At 44.8% G+C, this 19921-nt stretch overlaps 1 protein-coding gene across 1 annotated transcript in view; it reads right to left on the minus strand.

The window, feature by feature from the left end:
• Nucleotides 1-19921, minus strand: part of NT5DC3 (5'-nucleotidase domain containing 3) — a gene marked incomplete at its 3' end in the record, with an annotated part of 50063 nt that overhangs the window by 12168 nt on the left and 17974 nt on the right. Inside the window, exons 3-11 of the mRNA XM_079715153.1 lie at nt 13972-14046; nt 13462-13517; nt 9654-9744; nt 8193-8330; nt 6365-6425; nt 5832-5934; nt 5586-5687; nt 3019-3100; nt 1668-1754 (exon numbers count right to left, since the gene is read on the minus strand). Of these exons, the coding sequence (XP_079571279.1) occupies nt 1668-1754; nt 3019-3100; nt 5586-5687; nt 5832-5934; nt 6365-6425; nt 8193-8330; nt 9654-9744; nt 13462-13517; nt 13972-14046 (795 nt within the window). The remainder of the gene's footprint in view (nt 1-1667; nt 1755-3018; nt 3101-5585; nt 5688-5831; nt 5935-6364; nt 6426-8192; nt 8331-9653; nt 9745-13461; nt 13518-13971; nt 14047-19921) is intronic.

The following is a 19921-nucleotide window of genomic DNA, read 5'->3' on the forward strand; positions in this document are numbered from 1 at the left end:
TAGGAAGGAGATTGAATCGAGAATCAAAAACCTTCCAACAGTGAAAAGCCCAGCACCAGATGGCTTCACTACCAAACATGTAAAGAAGAATTAACACCAATCCTTCTCAAACTCTTCCAGAAACTGAAGAAGAGGAAACACTTCCTAACTCATTCTATGGGCCAGCATTATCTTGATATCAAATTTTAGTGTGGAAAGCTGTGTAGAACACAGATGGCTGGGCCCTACCCCAAGAGTTTTTAACTCAGGAAGTCTGGGGTGAAGCTGAGAATCTGCAGTTCCAACAAGTTCCCAGGTGATGCAGATGTCATGGGGACCACATTTGACAAACTACTGCATTCTTGACAAACTACTTCTCATAGTGCTAAGACCTGTCTGTGTGTGTGTCACCTCATGGGGCCATGTACCTACATGCCTCCGGGGTAGCACACAGTTAGTTATATCCTCAAGGCCCACAGGCCACACAGCAAGAGGTACATGCTGTGATGCCACGTCACCTGGCCGGACGTTCTGGGAGTGCCAACATCCTGAAGGGAGCACTTTGTTTCTACTTTACTAAGCACTTTTGTATATATTAGCTTATCTCACTCTTCTTACAAATGAAGACATCCAGGCTTGAGGGATGTGCCCATGGTCACACAGCTAATAAAGAGCAGAGATGGGAGAAAAACCTCAGTTTTCCAATTCTCCCACGATTCCTGCCACTAGACCTCAACCCATTGGAGAGACATGATTATGCAGCACGTGTACAGGAGTCACGTGGGAAGGGTGTCACTACACACAGGCACTGGCATCAACCCTCTACCTCCACCACCTCTAGAAAGTTTGACTCCATAGACCTCAGTGGGGCTCAGGCACGTATGCTCTGAAATGCTTCCCAGAGGGCCCTACTGCTCAGCCATTAAAGGTCACCGTTTCGATGGTACAGAGCGACGCAGACATGCATACATGTGAGGCCAATCCAGTGTGGGCCAAAATACTTAGAAATATCAACAGTGGAGGAGTTTGACAGCCGGCCACGACCTACTCTTGTTACCTCCCGGACATCGAGCTTCATTCAGACTTTGCAAAATGTGCGCTGTGCAACCTCGCCTGGAATCACTTAACAAACATAAATTCATTCTGCAAGGAACCAAGTTGGTAATAGATGTGACTCACTCAACCTGCGCCAATTATAGATTAAATCATAATTCAAGTCCTGAGACACTCTAGTCATTCCGAGGGGCATGAAAAGCCTCATTTTCACATAACAGCTATTTCCTGGAAATGCCAGTTTTGTACTCTTTCAAAATGACTGGCTGGCAAAAGAAACCCTGACTGATGTTTATGAGATTTTACGAAGCATTTGTATGTTTCTGATGCTTAATAATAAAAGGGAAAGGAAAGAACACAGATGTTTATTTCTTACCATTACCTAAGTGGAAAGATTTTTTCTGATAAACTGAGTAAATTGCTAATTTCCATCATTTCCCCCCAAAAAATAATCTACTTCATGACTCTGATCTATCCTGTTGCATAAAATATGAGACATCAAAAAAAAAGAAAGAAATGTGGCCCTCTCCTCACTTTTATGAAAGTATGAAAATGGTCTTAAACAAAAGATAAATTCCTCAGTAAGTGGGCCTAACACTGTCCCCAACAAAGAAACAGGAAAAAAGGTTCCTCACCGCCAGGTCGCTGTATATATGGTCACCAAAATACAACACTTTGGATCCCCTCCATCCAGTAAGCTTCAAAAATTCATATAAATTACCCTGCAATAACAGAAAAGTATAGGTGTTATATTGTATGACAAATAAGAGACCTGTATAACCCAAGGCCCAAGATATCTACTTTTCTTTTTAAATTTTTATTTATAGTATTTATTTTATTTTTTTTAGGCCGCGCCATGCGGCATGCAGGATCTTAGTTCCCCAACCAGGGATCAAACACGTGCCCTCTGCATTGGGAGCACGGCGTCTTAACCACTGGACTGCTAGGGAAAGTCCCGTTATCTACCTTTTAAAACTTAAAAAAATGTTTTTGCTTTTACAATTTATTTTAAATATCAAAATATAAAGATAAAAAAATTTTTATGTGAAATCTTTTAGACCTTTCTTCTAAGTCAAATGTACTTTTCAGAAGGGCTTCATACTGAATATCTTTGTAATGATCTTTTTTTTTCACGCTTAACGTTCTGTGACCATGTCAATAAATATTCGCCTGCCATGTAGTTTTAGCAGCTGAGACCTACCATGATTCATTTTACCAATTATCTGAGGCTGGACATTTACCTTGTTATCTATTTTGTAAGTAACTTCATGATAAACATTCTTGTAGCAAAGCTTTAGCTACATCTTAATAATTTTCTTAGGTTCACTTCCTAGACTTGGAGGGCTGTTCAAAGTTAATCTTTCAGGCCTAAAAAATATACTTAGTGCCAAATCCAGCAGTCTGTTACATATCCAACAGGTATGTATCAGTACTTTAAAAAAAAAAAACCTGTATAGTACTGTATAGTACTGTTCTGTAATTTTATGTTATAAATATTACACAAATATAAAAACGTTTAAAGATAAAAAAAAAACTAATTTCAGTAACACAAAACTGGACAGCAATTCAATCATTTACTCAAACACGGGAGAGCTTTATATGATACTGAAATACATCAAAACTGTACATAAAACACAGTTCATCAGGAAATAATTACTAGTTTGGGTACGATGCCATGTGATTAAACACTTACTAAAGAGAAATTTCCAAGGTTTACTACTGGCATCTTAAATTTTATATCCTATGGAAAAAATGCTTTAAAATTTTTTTTTCAAAAACTGTTCAATTCTGAGCTAATTTACACACAGCACATTGAAAATACATGGACTTAAGATTAAATTCTGCCACTAAGTTATAAACAGTCCATTGAAGCAGAGCCCTCAGGACTGTGCCTGGCACATGGCAAGCCTCAGCGAATGTCAGCTGTTATCATCATAACCGATCACAAAGCACAGCAACAAAAAGGACAGATGGGTCACGAGATACCTGTTTATAAATCTGGCCTTTCTGCAACTTGTAGATTTTATCCCAGAGTAAGACGCCTTTCTCATTCACCTTCCGGAAAGGTCTAACAACAGAAATGGGAAACATTATGACGTGTGGTAGCAGTGCAGGCTGTGTGCTATATGAGAAACTCCACGGTTAGCCCCTGAGAACAGAAAGGAGCCAACTGAAACCGAGACCCCACCATCACGTTCCTGGGCCTCGTGCAATACACCCCAAACTTCGGACCCCAGTATCCAAAGAAGGTTAGTGAAAAAAAAGAACTCCAGGGCCAAATATATTTGGAAAACACTATCCACTATCTCCGTTCCTCCTTAAAAGTTACCGATGGCTCTGAAAAGCCCTCCTATAAAGAAACTCTCTTTAGCCCAGATTTTCTAAACGTATTCAACCGTGTAGAAAACTTTTCACACACAAAAAAAAGCTTATAGAAGTAGTGCTTAGTATATTTATCCAGCTTTGTACTTGAAATGCAACCACTCTAGATACAAAATACATCAGAGATCAGAGAACTGGGCATATTATTTTATGATGGAAAAATAGGAAAAGAAGAATAAAGGCCTCATTCCTCACCCTGGGGGTGCTAGTCCAAAAAACACAAGGTTTGTTTGTCCTTTTTCTTTTTTTTAGGTAACACTTACTTGGATTGCTTTCCTGGTTAGAAAAATACAAACTCACTGCAAAAAAAATCTGGAAAAATGCAGAAAAATACAATGAAGAAAAGGAAAATCATAATGCCAGTACCCAGGTAGAAACACACCATTTCAGTGGATATCTTTCGGTCTTTATGTATCTGTTATCTTTCTCTTTTTTATGAATATAAAATGAGGATCATTTGCGGATACTAATATGTATCTTTTTTCTCCAAGGCTGTGAGCAATTTCCCATGTGATTATGTAACCTTCATACATCATTTTTTTCAGTCGTAAAACATGTTCACTGCCATTAAAAAAAAAAAAAACAGGGACTTCCGTGGTGGCGCAGTGGTTAAGAATCTGCCTGCCAATGCAGGGGGCACGGGTTCGAGCCCAGGTTCGAGAAGATCCCACATGCTGTGGAGCAGCTAAGCCCGTGTGACACAACTACTGAAGCCCGCATGCCACAACTACTGAAATGGGCGCGCCTAGAGAGAGAAGCCACCGCAACGAGAAGCCCGCACACCACTGCGAAGAGTAGACCCTGCTTGCCGCAACTGGAAAAAGCCCATGCACAGTAATGAAGACCCAACGCAGCCAAAAATAAATAAATAAATTTATTAAAAAAAAAAAAAAACCTCATTTTTAATGACTGCATAATATCCCCTCATATGGACGTTCCTTTAGGTTGTCTAACCTTCAACGTTATAAATAACATGGGGATGAACAGGGGTAGAGAATTCTTAATCCAGGCACCCAGAGTAAGGAAGAGCGCTGTGCTGGGAAAATCTAATCCAAGACAGGGTCCTGCCACTGACTATAAATATGACAAAGGAGGGAGGTGAAAGGAGAGATGGGGCCCTTCCCCTGACCACTCCACCCCGCTGGGATCTAATAAGAAAATGCAGGAGAACGTTTTATCAGTGGCCAAACAGCAAGCCAGTGTTTACAGCTGTTTTTGATCAACACTTGTTTTTCCTGCATTCTCTTGATTTCTCAGTCTCTGCACATGGTTCTTGGGTATGCCTCTTCTCCCAGGAGTCACTGTGACACCTGGAAAACTGGAATTTAGCATAAGAGGAATTTAATCCACTCAATACTAACTACAGGGCACCGAATTATTATGCTTTAAATTGCCTAGCAGAGAGGGAAAGGCTGCATGGTTACCCACTGCAGAACAGAGAAATGTGGGTAAAAGTGTTTCAAAAGTAGGTCACTGTTATACAAATACGAATTATTTTTATAAATCCTAGTGCAGTAACTCTCAACACTACTGACATCTGTGGGGGATGACTCTTGGTGAACCGGTCTGCCCCGCACGTTAAATCACCTTTTAAGACCCCTGACCCTCAGTCAGGAAACGCGAAGAGCACACCCCAGTCACCTTCACAACCCAAACTTTCCCATTCCTCTATTGCTCAAGGATTCTGCGGCAGAAAGACTTTAAGTTTTGGTCTAGATTTACTCCACTTGATGCAAAACCTGTATTGCAGAGAAGTTTTGCAAAATCTAAGTGCAATTGTCAGTGAACCATTAAGAGCTCTATTTAAAGAGATACCCACCAGGTGGTTTGCTGTTGTTGTTTTGTTATGCTTCACAATGCATCTGCATCGAGAGATCTAATTTACTATGTGATGCTAAGTTTGGAATTTTCATTGTTGTCAATTGTTCTCTTAAAGCCTGACTCATAGGACTGAAGCAGCCCGAACTGAATTGAGAACCATTTCAAGAGGTGTCAGCTGTCTGCTATGTACTCATCCCACCTTCCTTGCAATTATTTGCAAGCGTTAAAAATCAAAAGCTATGATGTTAGATGCTCGTGATTTTCCAACTGGATTTCACCAAGACACGTTACGTAAGTATTCACAGCAGCAAATGAATAAAATCTAGTCCCTAAAAAGACAGACAACTTACCTCCGCTTATCATTAAAGAAGTTTGGCTTCTCCGCCTGAACAATGACCACATCAAACAGGTCCCTCCAGTCTTTTCCAACAATATACCTCATCCCTTTGTCCCTAGAACAATATTTCAGCCAGGTTAGTCTAACGCTGCAGGGATTAACTATTCTTGCAACTTTTTCTTTCGAATTTCCAACTATCAAAATACACGGAATGCAGGAAGTGAGCCAGAAAGTAGCCAGGAATCACAGAAAAACTTACACAAAGCTACTGGGGCTATTGGTGACGAGAAACATCTTCTTGCCGTGATCAGCCAGTTTGGCCAACACTGCTCGGGTCTGCTCAGGGTAGCAGATGTACTTTTCTAAAGAGCAAGAGAAAAATGTACACAGAGTTTCAGGGTGAAGTCAGTCAATCTGCAAGCACTTCCTAAATGGGGCAGATGGGTCCAGCACTGTCTAGGGCACTTGAGGGGAGAAAAGCCTTCAGGAAGCTTGGTTTGAGGCCGTATATTGGTACCCGGTGCATCAGTAACCAACACCCTGCCTCTTCAGTCTGAGTGGAAAAAACTAAGTGGCTGCAGCTGCCAGATCCTCTCCTTTCCAGTCAGGATTATGTCAAGTTCTGAGACAAAGGGGAGGGAGACATCTAAGGCGCAAGGATGCAAGGTCCCTGCACTGCACTCAGAAGAGGTGCTACAGCCCCTGCTCAGCACCTGGAGTGAGAGTAAAATGCCTGCGTAATTACATAGCAAAGGGAAAGGCTGATCTTCACGATAACATCCAGGTACCTACCAATATCTGTTTCAATTGCTCTGTACATGATCCCTTTGGTGTGCACGTCCCGAATTGAATCCTGTCAAAAGATACGTTTTTAATCAGTCAGAGTATAACTGAGACAGTCTAAGTAAGAGGACAAGTGAAATGGCCTTCAGGATAATGTCTGCCTGCAGAAGCCTGGCAACCCAAGCACTAAATGAAATCTAAATTCTGGTCCATTTATCACAGGTGGCCCCTGGGAAGAAACTTAAGTTTCCATGGTGATAGCAGCAGTTTCCAGTGCAATTTTCAAAAAAGCCACTTGGAGGAGGTAATTTGTATGAACAATTCTGAATAAAGTCCCACAGGATAAACAGTCATTTATATGCAGTATCATGATCAAATAATTCCAGGTCATCTGAACAAAGGGAATTACTGCTCTTTTCATCTTTGCACCCTTCCCTGGACCCCAGCAGCAGGTTCTGTTGGGCAGAGAACAATGATAGGATCCTCCTCTCTTCAGTGCTACCGAAGAGGCAAGGAACTGTCAAGGATCTCGGAACTCGGGCAGAGATGTGGTCCAGCCGGCGGACATGAGGAAAAGCCCAGCGGCATGGCAGCCTGATGCCTGGCAGGTCTCAGAGCACAGCCCCGCTCTCAGGTAGCTCTAAGCAGGTCTACTACATAGATGGGCACTCCTGGAGGCACATGGAAACTTCCTGGAGTCTGTAGCAGGGGACTGGGCTGCAGAAAAACTGGGCCATAGCCTTAGAAAATTGGTAGGTGCTTATCGTCGGGAATGAGCACCTCTGGACTGTAAACTCAACCTCAGTTATCTTCCACCACAGGCCTGTTTCAACTGTGCATCAGCAGAAGGCAGTGGTTAAGAGCAAGCCGGAGCCCAACTTCCTGGCCTGAAATCCCGGCTCTGCTACTTACTAGCTGGATGTCCTTGGGCAAGTTACTCAACCTCTCTGTGCCTCAATTTCTCTATCTGTAAAGGGAAGGTGATATGAGCTCAGGGCATTCTTATGAGGATTTAATTAGTTAATATGCATAAAGCATTCAGAAAAATAGTGTCTGGAACACAGTAAACTCTACATGTGCGTTCACTATTAGTAGTAGTAATACTTCATAGTAAAAACTGAACTTTCTAGTAAACATCTTTCCTCATGAATGCTAAGGGTTACATAACTACCAGTGATTCTTAAAGATTCTTAAAGATGAAGTATTTGTGTGAGCAAAATGGAGAACCAAAACTAAATATTTAAATTTAGTTCAAATGACACCAGATTGATATTGAGAAACTGTTCATTCATCCTATATCTTCTTAAAAGCCATGATTCAGGGCAGTCAATACTTAAGATTAGTCATGAACACATAATAAAAACACTGTAGTATGTACATATGGATCTTTTAAAAATACAGATATTTAAATAATATATATATAAATAGATGCTTAGAAATATGTATTAAAAATATATATTAAATAAGCAATATATAAACATATTTTTAAGTCCTGAAAAAAGTTCAGACAGCTTAAAGAATATATCTATAGACACATGTGAATATGAATGTAAATTAAAATACATAAACACAAAGTCATGTAAATGATGTGTGTATATATGCACATGGAAATCCAGATAGCAAGTACCCTCTTCTTTTAACAACCAATTTGACTTACTTCCAATTCTCCTAACATAAAATCTTTCTTAGGATTTTTCAGGATTAAACCACAAATAAAAGAGATCCCAAGCAAAGGATGATTTCAAAGACCCAGCCGACAAGGGAGGCCAGGGATTCTATTACTTCTGCTGAGCAGCTAGAAGAGGTGCAGCGTCATGGCACCCCATGTCCACACCACCTTGACGTCTTTGTACAGGTGCACAGGCTCATAGTCAATGTTGTTCTTCAGAAAGTACTCGTTCACACAGGACAGCAGGGTCATCTCGGGCAGGGAGAAAATGTCCATGAACTGCTTCATGGTGTTTCCGTGGGAACTCTGCAGGCAGGGAGGAAGGCTTCAGCAAGAGAGCCGACACCACGGTAGACTTTACATTCACCCGGGGGATTCTGGTCGTCAACATCTGGCTCCCTCCCCACAAGGAAAGGAAAATTCTAATAATGGAAAAGTAAAAACATTCACCTTGTTTCTTGTCATTCACGGCAGAGCTGACGTCTCACTCTAAGTGTAAGTGGGATTTCCAAGGAAATGCCCTGATTTCCCCCCAAAAGTCTAACCACCCTTCCCTTTCCTCTCCTTTGGCTCCATCCATCTTAAAGCTCACATGCTTTCATCACACACAGAGGAAAGCCAGCACATTGATTCTTGCCCATGGAATGGCATAAAAAGCCACTAACTCTCCTAAATTTGAGCACCCACAGCCCACATGGGAGTTTGAAAAAGAGCCTTTCTCTGAACACATGTGATTTATAAGAATAAGTTTACCAGCTGATTGGGCATCTTCACTGCATTTTGATAATGCAAATAAGAGTGCATCTAATAGTACAAGAAGCAGAAATGCGGAGAGCAAAGAGGTCCACAGAAGTTAGAAAAGCAGGGCTTCCCTGGTGGCACAGTGGTTGAGAGTCTGCCTGCCAATGTAGGGGACACGGGTTCAAGCCCTGGTCCGAGAGGATCCCACATGCCGTGGAGCAACTGGGCCCGTGTGCCACAACTACTGAGCCTGCGCTCTAGAGCCCGCACGCCACAACTACTGAAGCCCGTGTGCCACGACTACTGAAGCCCGCGCGCCTAGAGCCTGTGCTCTGCAACAAGAGAGGCCACCACAGTGAGAAGCCTGTGCCCCGCAACAAAGAGTAGCCCCCGCTCACTGCAACTAGAGAAAGCCCGCGTGCAGCAGCGAAGACCCAGTGCAGCCAAAAATTAAATAAATGAATAAATAAATAAATTTTTTTTTTTAAGTTAGAAAAGCAGAGGTTTCCCTTTGGCACAAAGTGACGTGCTGCCCTTAATCTCAGGGGAGGCAACAGCTGCTGTACGATAGCTCCCAGTGACTTAATCCAGAAAGTGGGGACACACACGGGGAGATGGTGGCAAGCGAGGGGGTACAAGGAAGGTATACAGAGCCTTCACCAGGTAGGGGGGAAAGGGCTGAGAAAGGAGAAGCATGGAAGAACCCAGGAGAGACTCTAACATACGCATCTCTCTCAAATCGAGGGTCTCTCGAAACACAACCCCAAATGTCCTTGCTGATTCCCTATGAGCAGAGAGTCTAGTAGTTCAAGATCCTAAAGCTACCAGGCCACGTTTCGAAAAGGAAAAAGACAGGCTGCTTGAATTAAATAAAGAATTTCTCGTTACCTTCCCATAAAAGTCGCTCATCTGTTCCAAAGGCACGTGGGAGCCCTCGTACATTTCAATGACTTCCTCATCAGGGACCACGCTGAGGCCTCTGGGAAAATCACAGGCGGCAGTGATTTTGATCAGTGAAATAATGACGCCATTATTTGTTCTTAATTCTCTCAGTGTTTTTGCACTCACAAAGTTACTGGAGAATAACTGGCTCAATAAGCATATCGTACTCTAAATAATAAAAATACAGCCATGGTAAAACAGTTGACTTTGTGGTATTAAGACTAGGGAGTTAACACAAAAGATTATGTAACCTGTGTTCAGAAAAAAATGTCACACAGGGCTTCCCTGGTGGCGCAGTGGTTGAGAGTCCGCCTGCCGATGCAGGGGACACGGGTTCGAGTCCCGGTCAGGGAGGATCCCACATGCCGTGGAGCGGCTGGGCCCGTGAGCCATGGCCGCTGAGCTTGCGCGTCTGGAGCCTGTGCTCCGCAACGGGAGAGGCCACAACAGTGAGAGGCCCGCGTACCGCAAAAAAAAAAAAGTCACACATTTACGCACACCTTTAACTGCCTGTAACACAGGCAGTTAGCATCAACTAGAGACAGCAATAGTTTTCAGACCTCTGGCAACTGCTAGCATTTTTTCAACTGAGATGCGAGACGCTGCTGTCACACAGAGGCAGGAGGCGCCACCGGTAACTGCTATAAATAACAGGCATGATGCTGCTACTATGACTCCTACCATTCTACTGGTAATGAGAGCAGGACAAATAATAGCTAATACCACGTGGCCCCTGCTGAATGCCAGAAACGAATTCCACGTAGTCATTCACTTAATTCTCAGCAATCTTAGGAGGGAGGCACTATTATTCTCCCCATTTTCCAGCAGAAGCCACCAAGGCACAGAAAGGTCACAGACCTTGCCCAAGGTCACCAAAGTAGAAAGTGGTGGGTCAGGACTGGGTCCCAGGCTCTTCAACCACCACATCACACGGCTTCCCTCAACAAGGTACATGGCCTCCTAATGACCTGCTTTGGGGTGAGTTTTGGGGTTTTTTTTTTTTTTAATGTTTTTAATACATTAGAGAGAGAGAGGCTGGTCTGTCCCCATCCTCCTCCTGCCCTCTGATACTCTACCTTAAGAAGGTGAGCACTGAAGCAGAAAAAGTCACACACCAGGCTCCAGTGGACTATACACCACGTCAGGATGCCTGACACCACCTCTGGGAAGAATGACCCCAAATGCTGCCTCACACTGAAGGCCAGTTTCCCCATGTGTAAAAAGTCAAGGTAACGTCCCCCATCTGCCTGCTTCCAGGAGCCGCAAGAGAATCTGTACATGAATCCAACTTCTCCAAAGAGAGGGAAAAAAAGATTGTGGAGTCTGGCTGGCCAGGATTCCACCCCTGTCTCTGGTACCCATGCTGTGAGCAGGTGCTTTCACGTGGGATTTAATGGTCTCAGACTTCCTCCCCTGGAATAGCCCCTCTAGAGAACTGTGAAGGGAAATATCAGTTCCCCACCCCCTTCTCTAGAGGAGAAGGCACCTGAGAAACAGACACCAATGGTGACGAAACCACAGAGTGAAGGATGGAAACACCACGCTGTGCTACAAGGGCGTATAAACAATGCAACTCGAATTTCAGTTACTAATACAAACAGGGTGCTTATCACACTTGGCCAATATTAAACTACGTATAAAACATGACTTACATGTGACGTGTAACTTTAATGAAAATATCACTTCAGCCTCTTTCCTCCAATCTCTACCCTTATCTTAATATTAAAAATAGCCAAGGGGATTCATTGATATTTTGCCTCTGATCTTGATTAACTTGAAACAACTACTGGCCTTCGAAAACAAAAGAGCACTGGACTTCCCTTTATCTTTGCTCCAGAAATCAGATAAGACACTGGGACTAAACCAGATCATTCTAGACAGTGACCTTGGAAGACGGCTCTGGCTATCGCAGCAGCAGTCAGCAGTGAACACCCCTAAGGCTCTGACACCTAGAAAGGGAATATACAAAGTAAAGGGACTCTGCCGGGGGAGTGATTTTTCTGTCCCCACCCTAGGGGCTGCCTGGTCCTCCGGAAGCCACTGCCACCTCTAAGACACGTTCACAGGCCCGTGGCCACACAAGCTGCATCTTTAAGGCCCACATAACCAAATGCCAGCTCAAAACATGCAGACAGAGCAGCACACAGACCTGCCGGAGCCGGGCTCAGGCAGATGGTCGGCCTCACCCGAATGCGGCCTAAACCAGCACTGAAATCAGAATAAAACTTTACATGGCCCTGTATGCATAAGAGAAATAGAAAGGGTAGGAGCACAGACCTGAAAGAGTCTGCCCTGGGTTCAAATCCCAGCTCCCTCACCTGCTGGGGGGACTACCTGGACTAGGAACAAGTAATTTAACCTCTTTGGGTGTCAGTGTCATTTTTTAAATGGGGGGCGGGGGCAATAGCAGTACCCACCTCCTGGTGGTACCTACTGAGAAGATTAAATGAGTTACTATAAACAGAACGGCACCCGGTATATGGTAAGTACTATCCAAGTTCTGCTGCTGTGACTACGATGGGAACAATCCTAGCTTTTCACAAGGTTCCCAGTGAAGATCTGAAAACATGGGTATGAAACAGGACTGCGGCGGGGAGCCAGCCCGCCCCTTGGCCCAGTGGTGCTCACGCACACAGCCCACACACAGCGGGAAAGCCAGCCCGATGCAGCGACCCTGCGGGGATCAGAGAGGGACGAGGCTGAGGCTTAAGAATGAACAAGACCTACAGGGCTTCCCTGGTGGCGCAGTGGTTGAGAGTCCGCCTGCCGATGCAGGGGACACGGGTTCATGCCCCGGTCCAGGAGGATCCCACATGCCGCGGAGCAGCTGGGCCCGTGAGCCATGGCCGCTGGGCCTGCGCGTCCAGAGCCTGTGCTCCGCAACAGGAGAGGCCACAACAGTGAGAGGCCCGCGTACCGCAAAAAAAAAAAAAAAGAATGGACAAGACCTACAGAGTCATAATGCAAACAGTGAAACAATCAGAGAGAGATCTCAACAGGGTTAGGAGAAGAGGCTGGGGAAGGGGGTGCGTGTGCAGGAGAGCCGAATCCTCAGCCCTCACGGCAGGGACAATGTCCAGAATTAATAACTTAGGAAACAGAAGTGTAAGCACATTATTTAGAAACAGAAAGAAAAATACCAAATATATATGTAAATAGAAACCACACTCCTAAATCCCACCCACAAATTTAAGAATTAGAAAAGGCAAAACCCTTCCTTTCAAAGTTACAAAGATTTCTCACCGAGCTCAGTACTTCTACTAATTCTATCAATAATAAACAGGAGGAAAAGAGTCTTAATATCCAAACTACTCAACTACCATGGTGGGAACAACAACCTGCCCCCACCATCCCTCTCCATCCAAACCTCCTCTGCAGGACCCTCACTCAGGTGGCCACCATCACCTTTGGAGAGCCCGTCCTCCCCAGAGTCCTCCAAAATGCTCCCTAATGGCTGAGCACACGTCCATCATCACCTGGGTCACCGTGGACTGCACTGATTGGTCTACCTGTGTGGCTTCCAACCTACATCCCGAGCTCCTTGAAGACATCCTCACAAGCCAAACCATTAGCATCTAACATGGTAGTGACCTGATCAGTGTTCCTGAATGAGGGAGGGAGTGGGGGAATGAGAGAATGATTCACAGATACACACACACTGCAGCTCTCCCATCACTAAACACTCAGGGGGTCTTGAAACCCAAAGCCACTTGGTTACTTCGGGTAAATTAAATTTACCTCCTCTCACTCTTACCTGTAGACAGTTCCCAGCTGGATGTAATGAAAAGCATCGATCTTCATCAAGACTGCCTTCAAAAACACAAGCACACACGCAGGTAAATAATGCACAACAATTTGCATATTTAATGAAAATGCCAGGTGTCATTATAAATCCTATCAACATCAAGTTGTCGTAAACAAAGAAGCATCCTGTATGTTTCTGAAAGATTTGCTTGCTGAGTTCCTCATTAAGGAAACAGCCTGTCTGCAAAAAAAGATATGACAACCACCTTGTCCTCATAATGTTGAAAATGACTGACTATTGGAAATAAGCAAGTATCTCCCAGTGGCTAAATGCTTTCATGCTCTTCCAATACAGTCTCTTGAAAAAGACTTCATCCGAAGCTGTTTTGGATAATTTAGTTCTTCAGCCCCAAAGAACATAATTTAAAATCAATTGACACGTTCAGCAAAGAAAAGCATCAAGAGTACATTTTCCTCCCAAGCATGTTTAACTGTAAAAAAGGATGAGAATTCAACCTACCCGCTGCACGTCATAATGCAGTCCGCGGATTGCAAAGTTTGGGTCATACTCATACTTCCTGATTTCCACGGGATACTAAGAAGGAAGAAAGGAACCGGTTTTAGCTAGCGACATACTAAGTTCAAGACAGCATCCACACTTGGCCCCTGTACGAAGGCTGAGACGGCTCGTGCACTTGGGTGGGAAGCTGGGGTCAGAAGGGACAGGCCACAGCTTGCCCTCTGCTCCCAGACCACGCGCTTCCAGGCCACAGAGCACCCCTTCTGCCCTAGTCCGTGTTTATCTGCCCACACACAGGTGAGGCCTCAGCCCCCCAGCTTCTTCAGCCCCCCTGGCTTCCCTGGCCTTAACTCTCCCCTGTCCTCAGCTGCAGGGACCCCTCAGCCGTCGGTACAGCCTTCCTCCCACTCGGGCCAGAGACACCCTCTCTCAGCGCCCGGCTCCCGGGTACAGCTCCAACCCTGGTTCAGAACACACGGCCTGGCTCCCGTGCTATTTCCTAAGCATTAACCTGTCCCTCGTACGACACAAAAATCCCAATCCCCTCCTTATCCACTGCACCCAGCATCCAAGTCCTTCCCTCTCTCCCGAGATCTCAGAATTGGAACACCAGTTACCTCACTGGTAGCACCGACGTACCGAGCACACTGTCTGCTGCTCTGCACAGCTGGCCCCACCATGCCCATTTGACAGATGGGACCTCAGAGGCTCCAGATGAAACAACCTGGCCTGGGCCACACAGCACGGGGCGTGGTGAGGCGGGGGGTCAGGCTCTCCCCACTGCCCCTGCCCTCAGAGCGTGCACCTGCGGGCCATAATATCGACTTCTGAGTCTAGGGAGGCTGTGTCCCCAGGATCTCCCAATCACTATGTGAACTGCTTACGTAAAAAACCTACACAACTGTCAACGGGCACAGGAAACCCCTCTACATGGCTGCACAGCTACCTCCCAGTGCACGGCCAGGGTCACGCGTGTGCAAGAACATCTCCTGGAACCACCAGGCTGACCTGCGTGCGGCAAGTTTCCCAGCCAAGCGCTGAGTCAAATGTCACATTCGGGCTCATTTATCTAACACCTGCCACGTGTGCCAAGGAATCACTCAATGCTATTTCCCTCCTGGGCAGAAAGTTATAGAAACAAAGTTCCCCAAAATCCACACAAAACATGAAGCCAAGGCAAAATGACCTGCATCAAGCGATTCTACACCAAGCACTATACTCTCATCTAATGGTGGAATCCAATGAATACGTCAAGTATTTACTGAGCACGTACTTTGTGCCAGGGCCTAGGACTGTGGCAGTGAACAAAACTGACATTGTCAGGACTTCCCTGGCAGACCAGTGGTTAAGACTCCACGTTTCCACTGCAGGGGGCCCGGGTTCAATCCCTGGTTGGGGAACTAAGATCCCGCATGCCACATGGCGCAGCTAAAAAAAACAAAAACAAAAACAACTGACACCGCCTCTGCCCCTAAGAAGTTTCCATTCTGCGGTGGGCAGGAGAACCATAAACATATCAACACATGGTACAGTGCCGCACAGTGATAAGTACTACAGAAAGAATGCAGTACAAGGGTTCAGAGTCTAGGAAAAAAAAAATGAGGAGCAAGGCTTCGGGTTGCCTGGAGCCAGGCAGGAGGTCCCACCAGAGGAACGGGCAGGTGCAAAGGCCCGAAGGTAGGAGCGTGTTTGGCGGTTCAAGGGGCAGCAAGGCAGCTGGAACAGAGCGAGGGCAGGTGGGAGGAGAGGAGGCTGGTGGGGAAGCCTGGGGCCCAGGAGCACTAGAGGCCTCTGCTGTCACTCCAAGCGTGATGGGAAGGCTCGAGGGGGTCTTGAGTCCAGGACTGAGATGACTAACGTTTAAAGGTTCACTCTTGCTGCCGAACGGGGAACAGACTAAGGGGCAAGAATGGAAGCCAGGGGACCAGTCAGGGGGCTACCGCACCATCGGGCGGGAGGGGATGGTGGCTTGGACCAGGGTGCAGGCAGCGGGGGAGGTGAGAAGTGGATAGAGGCAGGCAGGACATATTCTGAATGAGTGAAAAGAGAGCTCACGGCCGCAGAGACTGACTTCCTCCCAAACGGTACAGCAGGCGAAGGGAGATGAGAGTAATTCTGTAGTGGAGAGACCTGGTAAACACTACCTCGGCCAGAGGGTCAAGGCCAGCATCGTCGGTGGTAAGTCATGTTGACGGGATGTGATGAGAACGGAACTCTACCTCCATGGTCTTCCTCCCCAAATCCACAAGCCCAGTCTAACCATGAGAAAACAGGGGATGACGCCCAAGAGAAGGGCATGCTAAAATGTACTCACCAGGACTCTTCACAACCATCAAAGTCATCGACGGGTCATCAAAAATAAGGAACTTGTAAGAAACTGTCAGAGCCAAGAGAAACCTAAGGAGACGTGACACCTAAATGCAATGTGGTGTCCTGGATGGGATCCTGGACCAGGAAAAGGACATGAGGTAAAAACTAAGGAAACCTGAAGCAAGTACAGACTTTCATCAATAACAATTAATTAATATCAGTTCCTCAGTTGTGATAAATGCACCGAGGTAATGTAAAATGTTAACATTAGGGAAACCAGTCATGGGGTGTACTCTCTGTATTACCTTTGCAACTTTTCTGTAACCCTAATACTCTTCTAAAAGGAAAAGTTTATTATAAAAAAGAGACAGCATGTGCTGAGAGATCAGAGGTGGAAGAGAGGTGAACTGAGGCGTCGAGGCTGGTGTTAGGCTTTGGATTTGAAAAACCGGGCGAACGTCGGTAACCATTAATAATCAGGAACACTGATGAGGGTGCAAATCTGGGAGGTGAAATTAAGAACTCTTCTAACACTGTCTTTCTATCCCTTGGGGCAGACGTACCGAATGAAAATACAGATACAGTTATTACCCAATATTTATTTCAATTTTTGTAAAAACTTATTCTCGTGAAAAAAAAAGAGAAAGGGTCATTACGAAAGGGCTGGAACATTTACATTTGCTTTTGGGGAAGATGCTAAATTGCAAACTTACTGCTCTATTACTATGCATCTCAAAAGCAGATGTCTTTCATCTCCACAAGTACGTTTAGCCTTTGGCAGGGAAAAAATGGCACCAAACTCAATGCTTCCAACAACATCTTGGAAGAATTATTTTCAAATCCAAAACAAGAGAAAAATCTGCATTAGCATAACTGCCTCTATTAATATGCTTGATATAATTAGTGTTAGGACACACTTCTTTTATCAAAGCAACAAACAGACATAATGGGAATGAAATAAGTAACTTAAATCTAGAAGCTTTTCTAATCATAATGATTGCACCTTTTTCCCATCTATTTCATCTCTCTTTTCTCTCCAAAGTTCATAAATTTTTAATCTTCATGAATATTTTATTTTCATATGAACAACAAACCCACAGGGTAGAAAGAAAAGGTGTTATTAATCCCACAAAAGGCAACATGAACAAAGAAGAGAGCATCACTGCCTTGGAAATACACAAATCTAAGTTCAAATTCTGGTTCTGCCTCCTACTGGTCTTGTGGCCTTGAACTACTAGCTGAACTCCGTAAGCCTCAGTCTGCTCAACTGTAAAACAGAGTGAATATCCATTTGCAGGGCTGTCACGCAGATCAGAAATAATAGTAGTAATAGCTAACCTTTACTGAGTGTATTCTATGTGCCAGGCATTTTACAGAAATTAACTCCTTTGATTATCACAATAACATTTGAGATAAGTACTGTTAACTGTGCCCATTTCATAGAAGAGGAAACTGAGGCTCAGAGACATTAGGTCAGTTACTCAAGATTACCTAAGAAATAAGTGGTAAAAGGATTCAAACTCCAGCAGTCAGGCTCCAGAACCTCTGCTTTCGGCACTGAGCAGACAACCAACAGTTGGTGCTGTTAGTATAATAACCTCTGTTTTATAAGTGGTGTCAGTCACAGCAAACGTTGCAGATGACCTGGGACTAGAATGCCAGCACCAGTGCAAGACCCCTTCAGCTCGCTCTCCAATGGGGTGGTGGGGAGATGGGATAAGCCGACATATAGGAGAGCAAGAGCACGACCACCTTGCTCTTATCCTGCTTCCATCCTCAAAGTAAAGGGAAAGGACCGTGGGTTAGACCAAAGAGAAGAGAGTCTCTTGAACAAATAGAGAAATGCAGCTGGATGGCAAGCGGCTAGATGGGTTTACATCTGATCAAGTGGCCATAACTAAAGAAAGCTTGGTGGCTGAAGGGAATGTTATTTTTGGCAAGTGCCATTTCTGCATTCTGAGTAAGGACGAATGAGTTTCTTATTAAACCCACTGATAACCAAAAGCTGAGGGGATCAGGAAATACGCTGCACCAAGTGGTGAGGATGCAAAACTTCACCAGCATTTATAAAGGTACGATACCCAGAACCAGGAAGGGGATGGGCTCCCTCTGGTCCACACTGGTCAGACCCCACCTGCAGTAACATCTTCAGTTCAGAGCCTCACATTTGAGAGGGATAAACCAGAGCACACACAAAGGAGGGTGACCAAGACGATGAACAGATGAGAAAAGACTCCAAGTGAGAATGGTTGGAAAAACTAAGAATAATCCAACAGGTAAAAGAAGTCTTACAGGGCATAATGGTCCACATAACACCCAGCCCATTACTCAAATAGTCAAGTATAAAACATCAGTTTTCATGATTGAGGTTTCTAGGTTACTCACGCCCAACCTCCCCCACCCCCAGCCCACCTCTGTGGATAAACTCCTTCAAGATTCCACTGAAATATCACCTCCTTCGTTGTTGCCCCAATTCCCTCGGGCAGAGAAAGTTGTTCCAACCATCCTCTGCATACGCCTAGCCCTCCGTTCAGATGTCTGTAGGGCTCCACCAGGCAGAGGTTTCATAATCTACCTGCCTGCAGGATGGACTCCCCCACTAGACTGTTGGTTCTCCAAGGACAGCACCTATATCCTACTCACCTTCATCCTCCCTGCTTCTATGACAGAGCTCAGCACAGAAGAGGACTGAGTAAAGGGAGAATGAACGTATGAAGGGATGAATGAAGAGAAGGGATCAGTGGTAAAAGCTGCAAGAAGGCAGAACTGTTCAACCCGTGGAAGGACCTCCCCAAATTCAGAACACCTCCAGGAGCAATGCACTCCACTCACACTCCTCGGGATGCTGTCAGGGGTTCTCAGAGGGGACTGGTCCAGATGACCTCTGAGGATGCTTCTCATCCTGGTCCCTGAAACATGTACTCAAACTACACTAGAGAAAACCACGTTTGGTTTTGAGTGTTTTTCTTCCTTCCCTATTATAAGCTCTCAACAACACTACACATCAAAAGACAGTGAAATATTCTTTATCTAAGAACGCGATTCCATTCAGTGATGAGAGTAAAACACTACCCATGATTTCAAGAATTCCTTCCAACCAGAACCCAACAGTCTGCCACTGCATCAGGCTTTGGGAGAACCTATGTCACGGCTCCATGAGAAAGGAGAGGGCAAGCGTCCGCGGCTGAATCTCCACTAATGAGTAACTTGGGACAGTCTTTTTGTCAGAGACATCTAAAGATTCTTTATTAAACAAACAACTATCTTCCAGGAACAAAGTTTCAGTTAGGCAAGATAAATGAGTTCTGGAGATCTATTATATAGCATAGTACCTATAGCTAACAATATTGTATTGTATAATCAAAATTTGCTAAGTGGGTAGATCTTATGTTAAGCGTTCTTACCACACACACACACACACACACACACACACAAATCACAATAATAATAATAAAGGGGGCAGGAGGAAACTTTGGGAGGCGATGGATAGTTTATGACCTTGATGATGGTTTCACACACTTATCCTGAACCTCAGTGAGTTATATACATTAAATACATATAGCCTTTCACGTGTCAATCATACCTCAATAAGTGGTTTTTTAAAAAAACTATCTTTCAGGGGGAAGGGTAAGCTGTGACA

This window comes from Hyperoodon ampullatus (genome assembly GCF_949752795.1).
Source record: "Hyperoodon ampullatus genome assembly, chromosome: 11".
Classification (NCBI taxonomy): Eukaryota; Metazoa; Chordata; class Mammalia; order Artiodactyla; family Ziphiidae; genus Hyperoodon; species Hyperoodon ampullatus.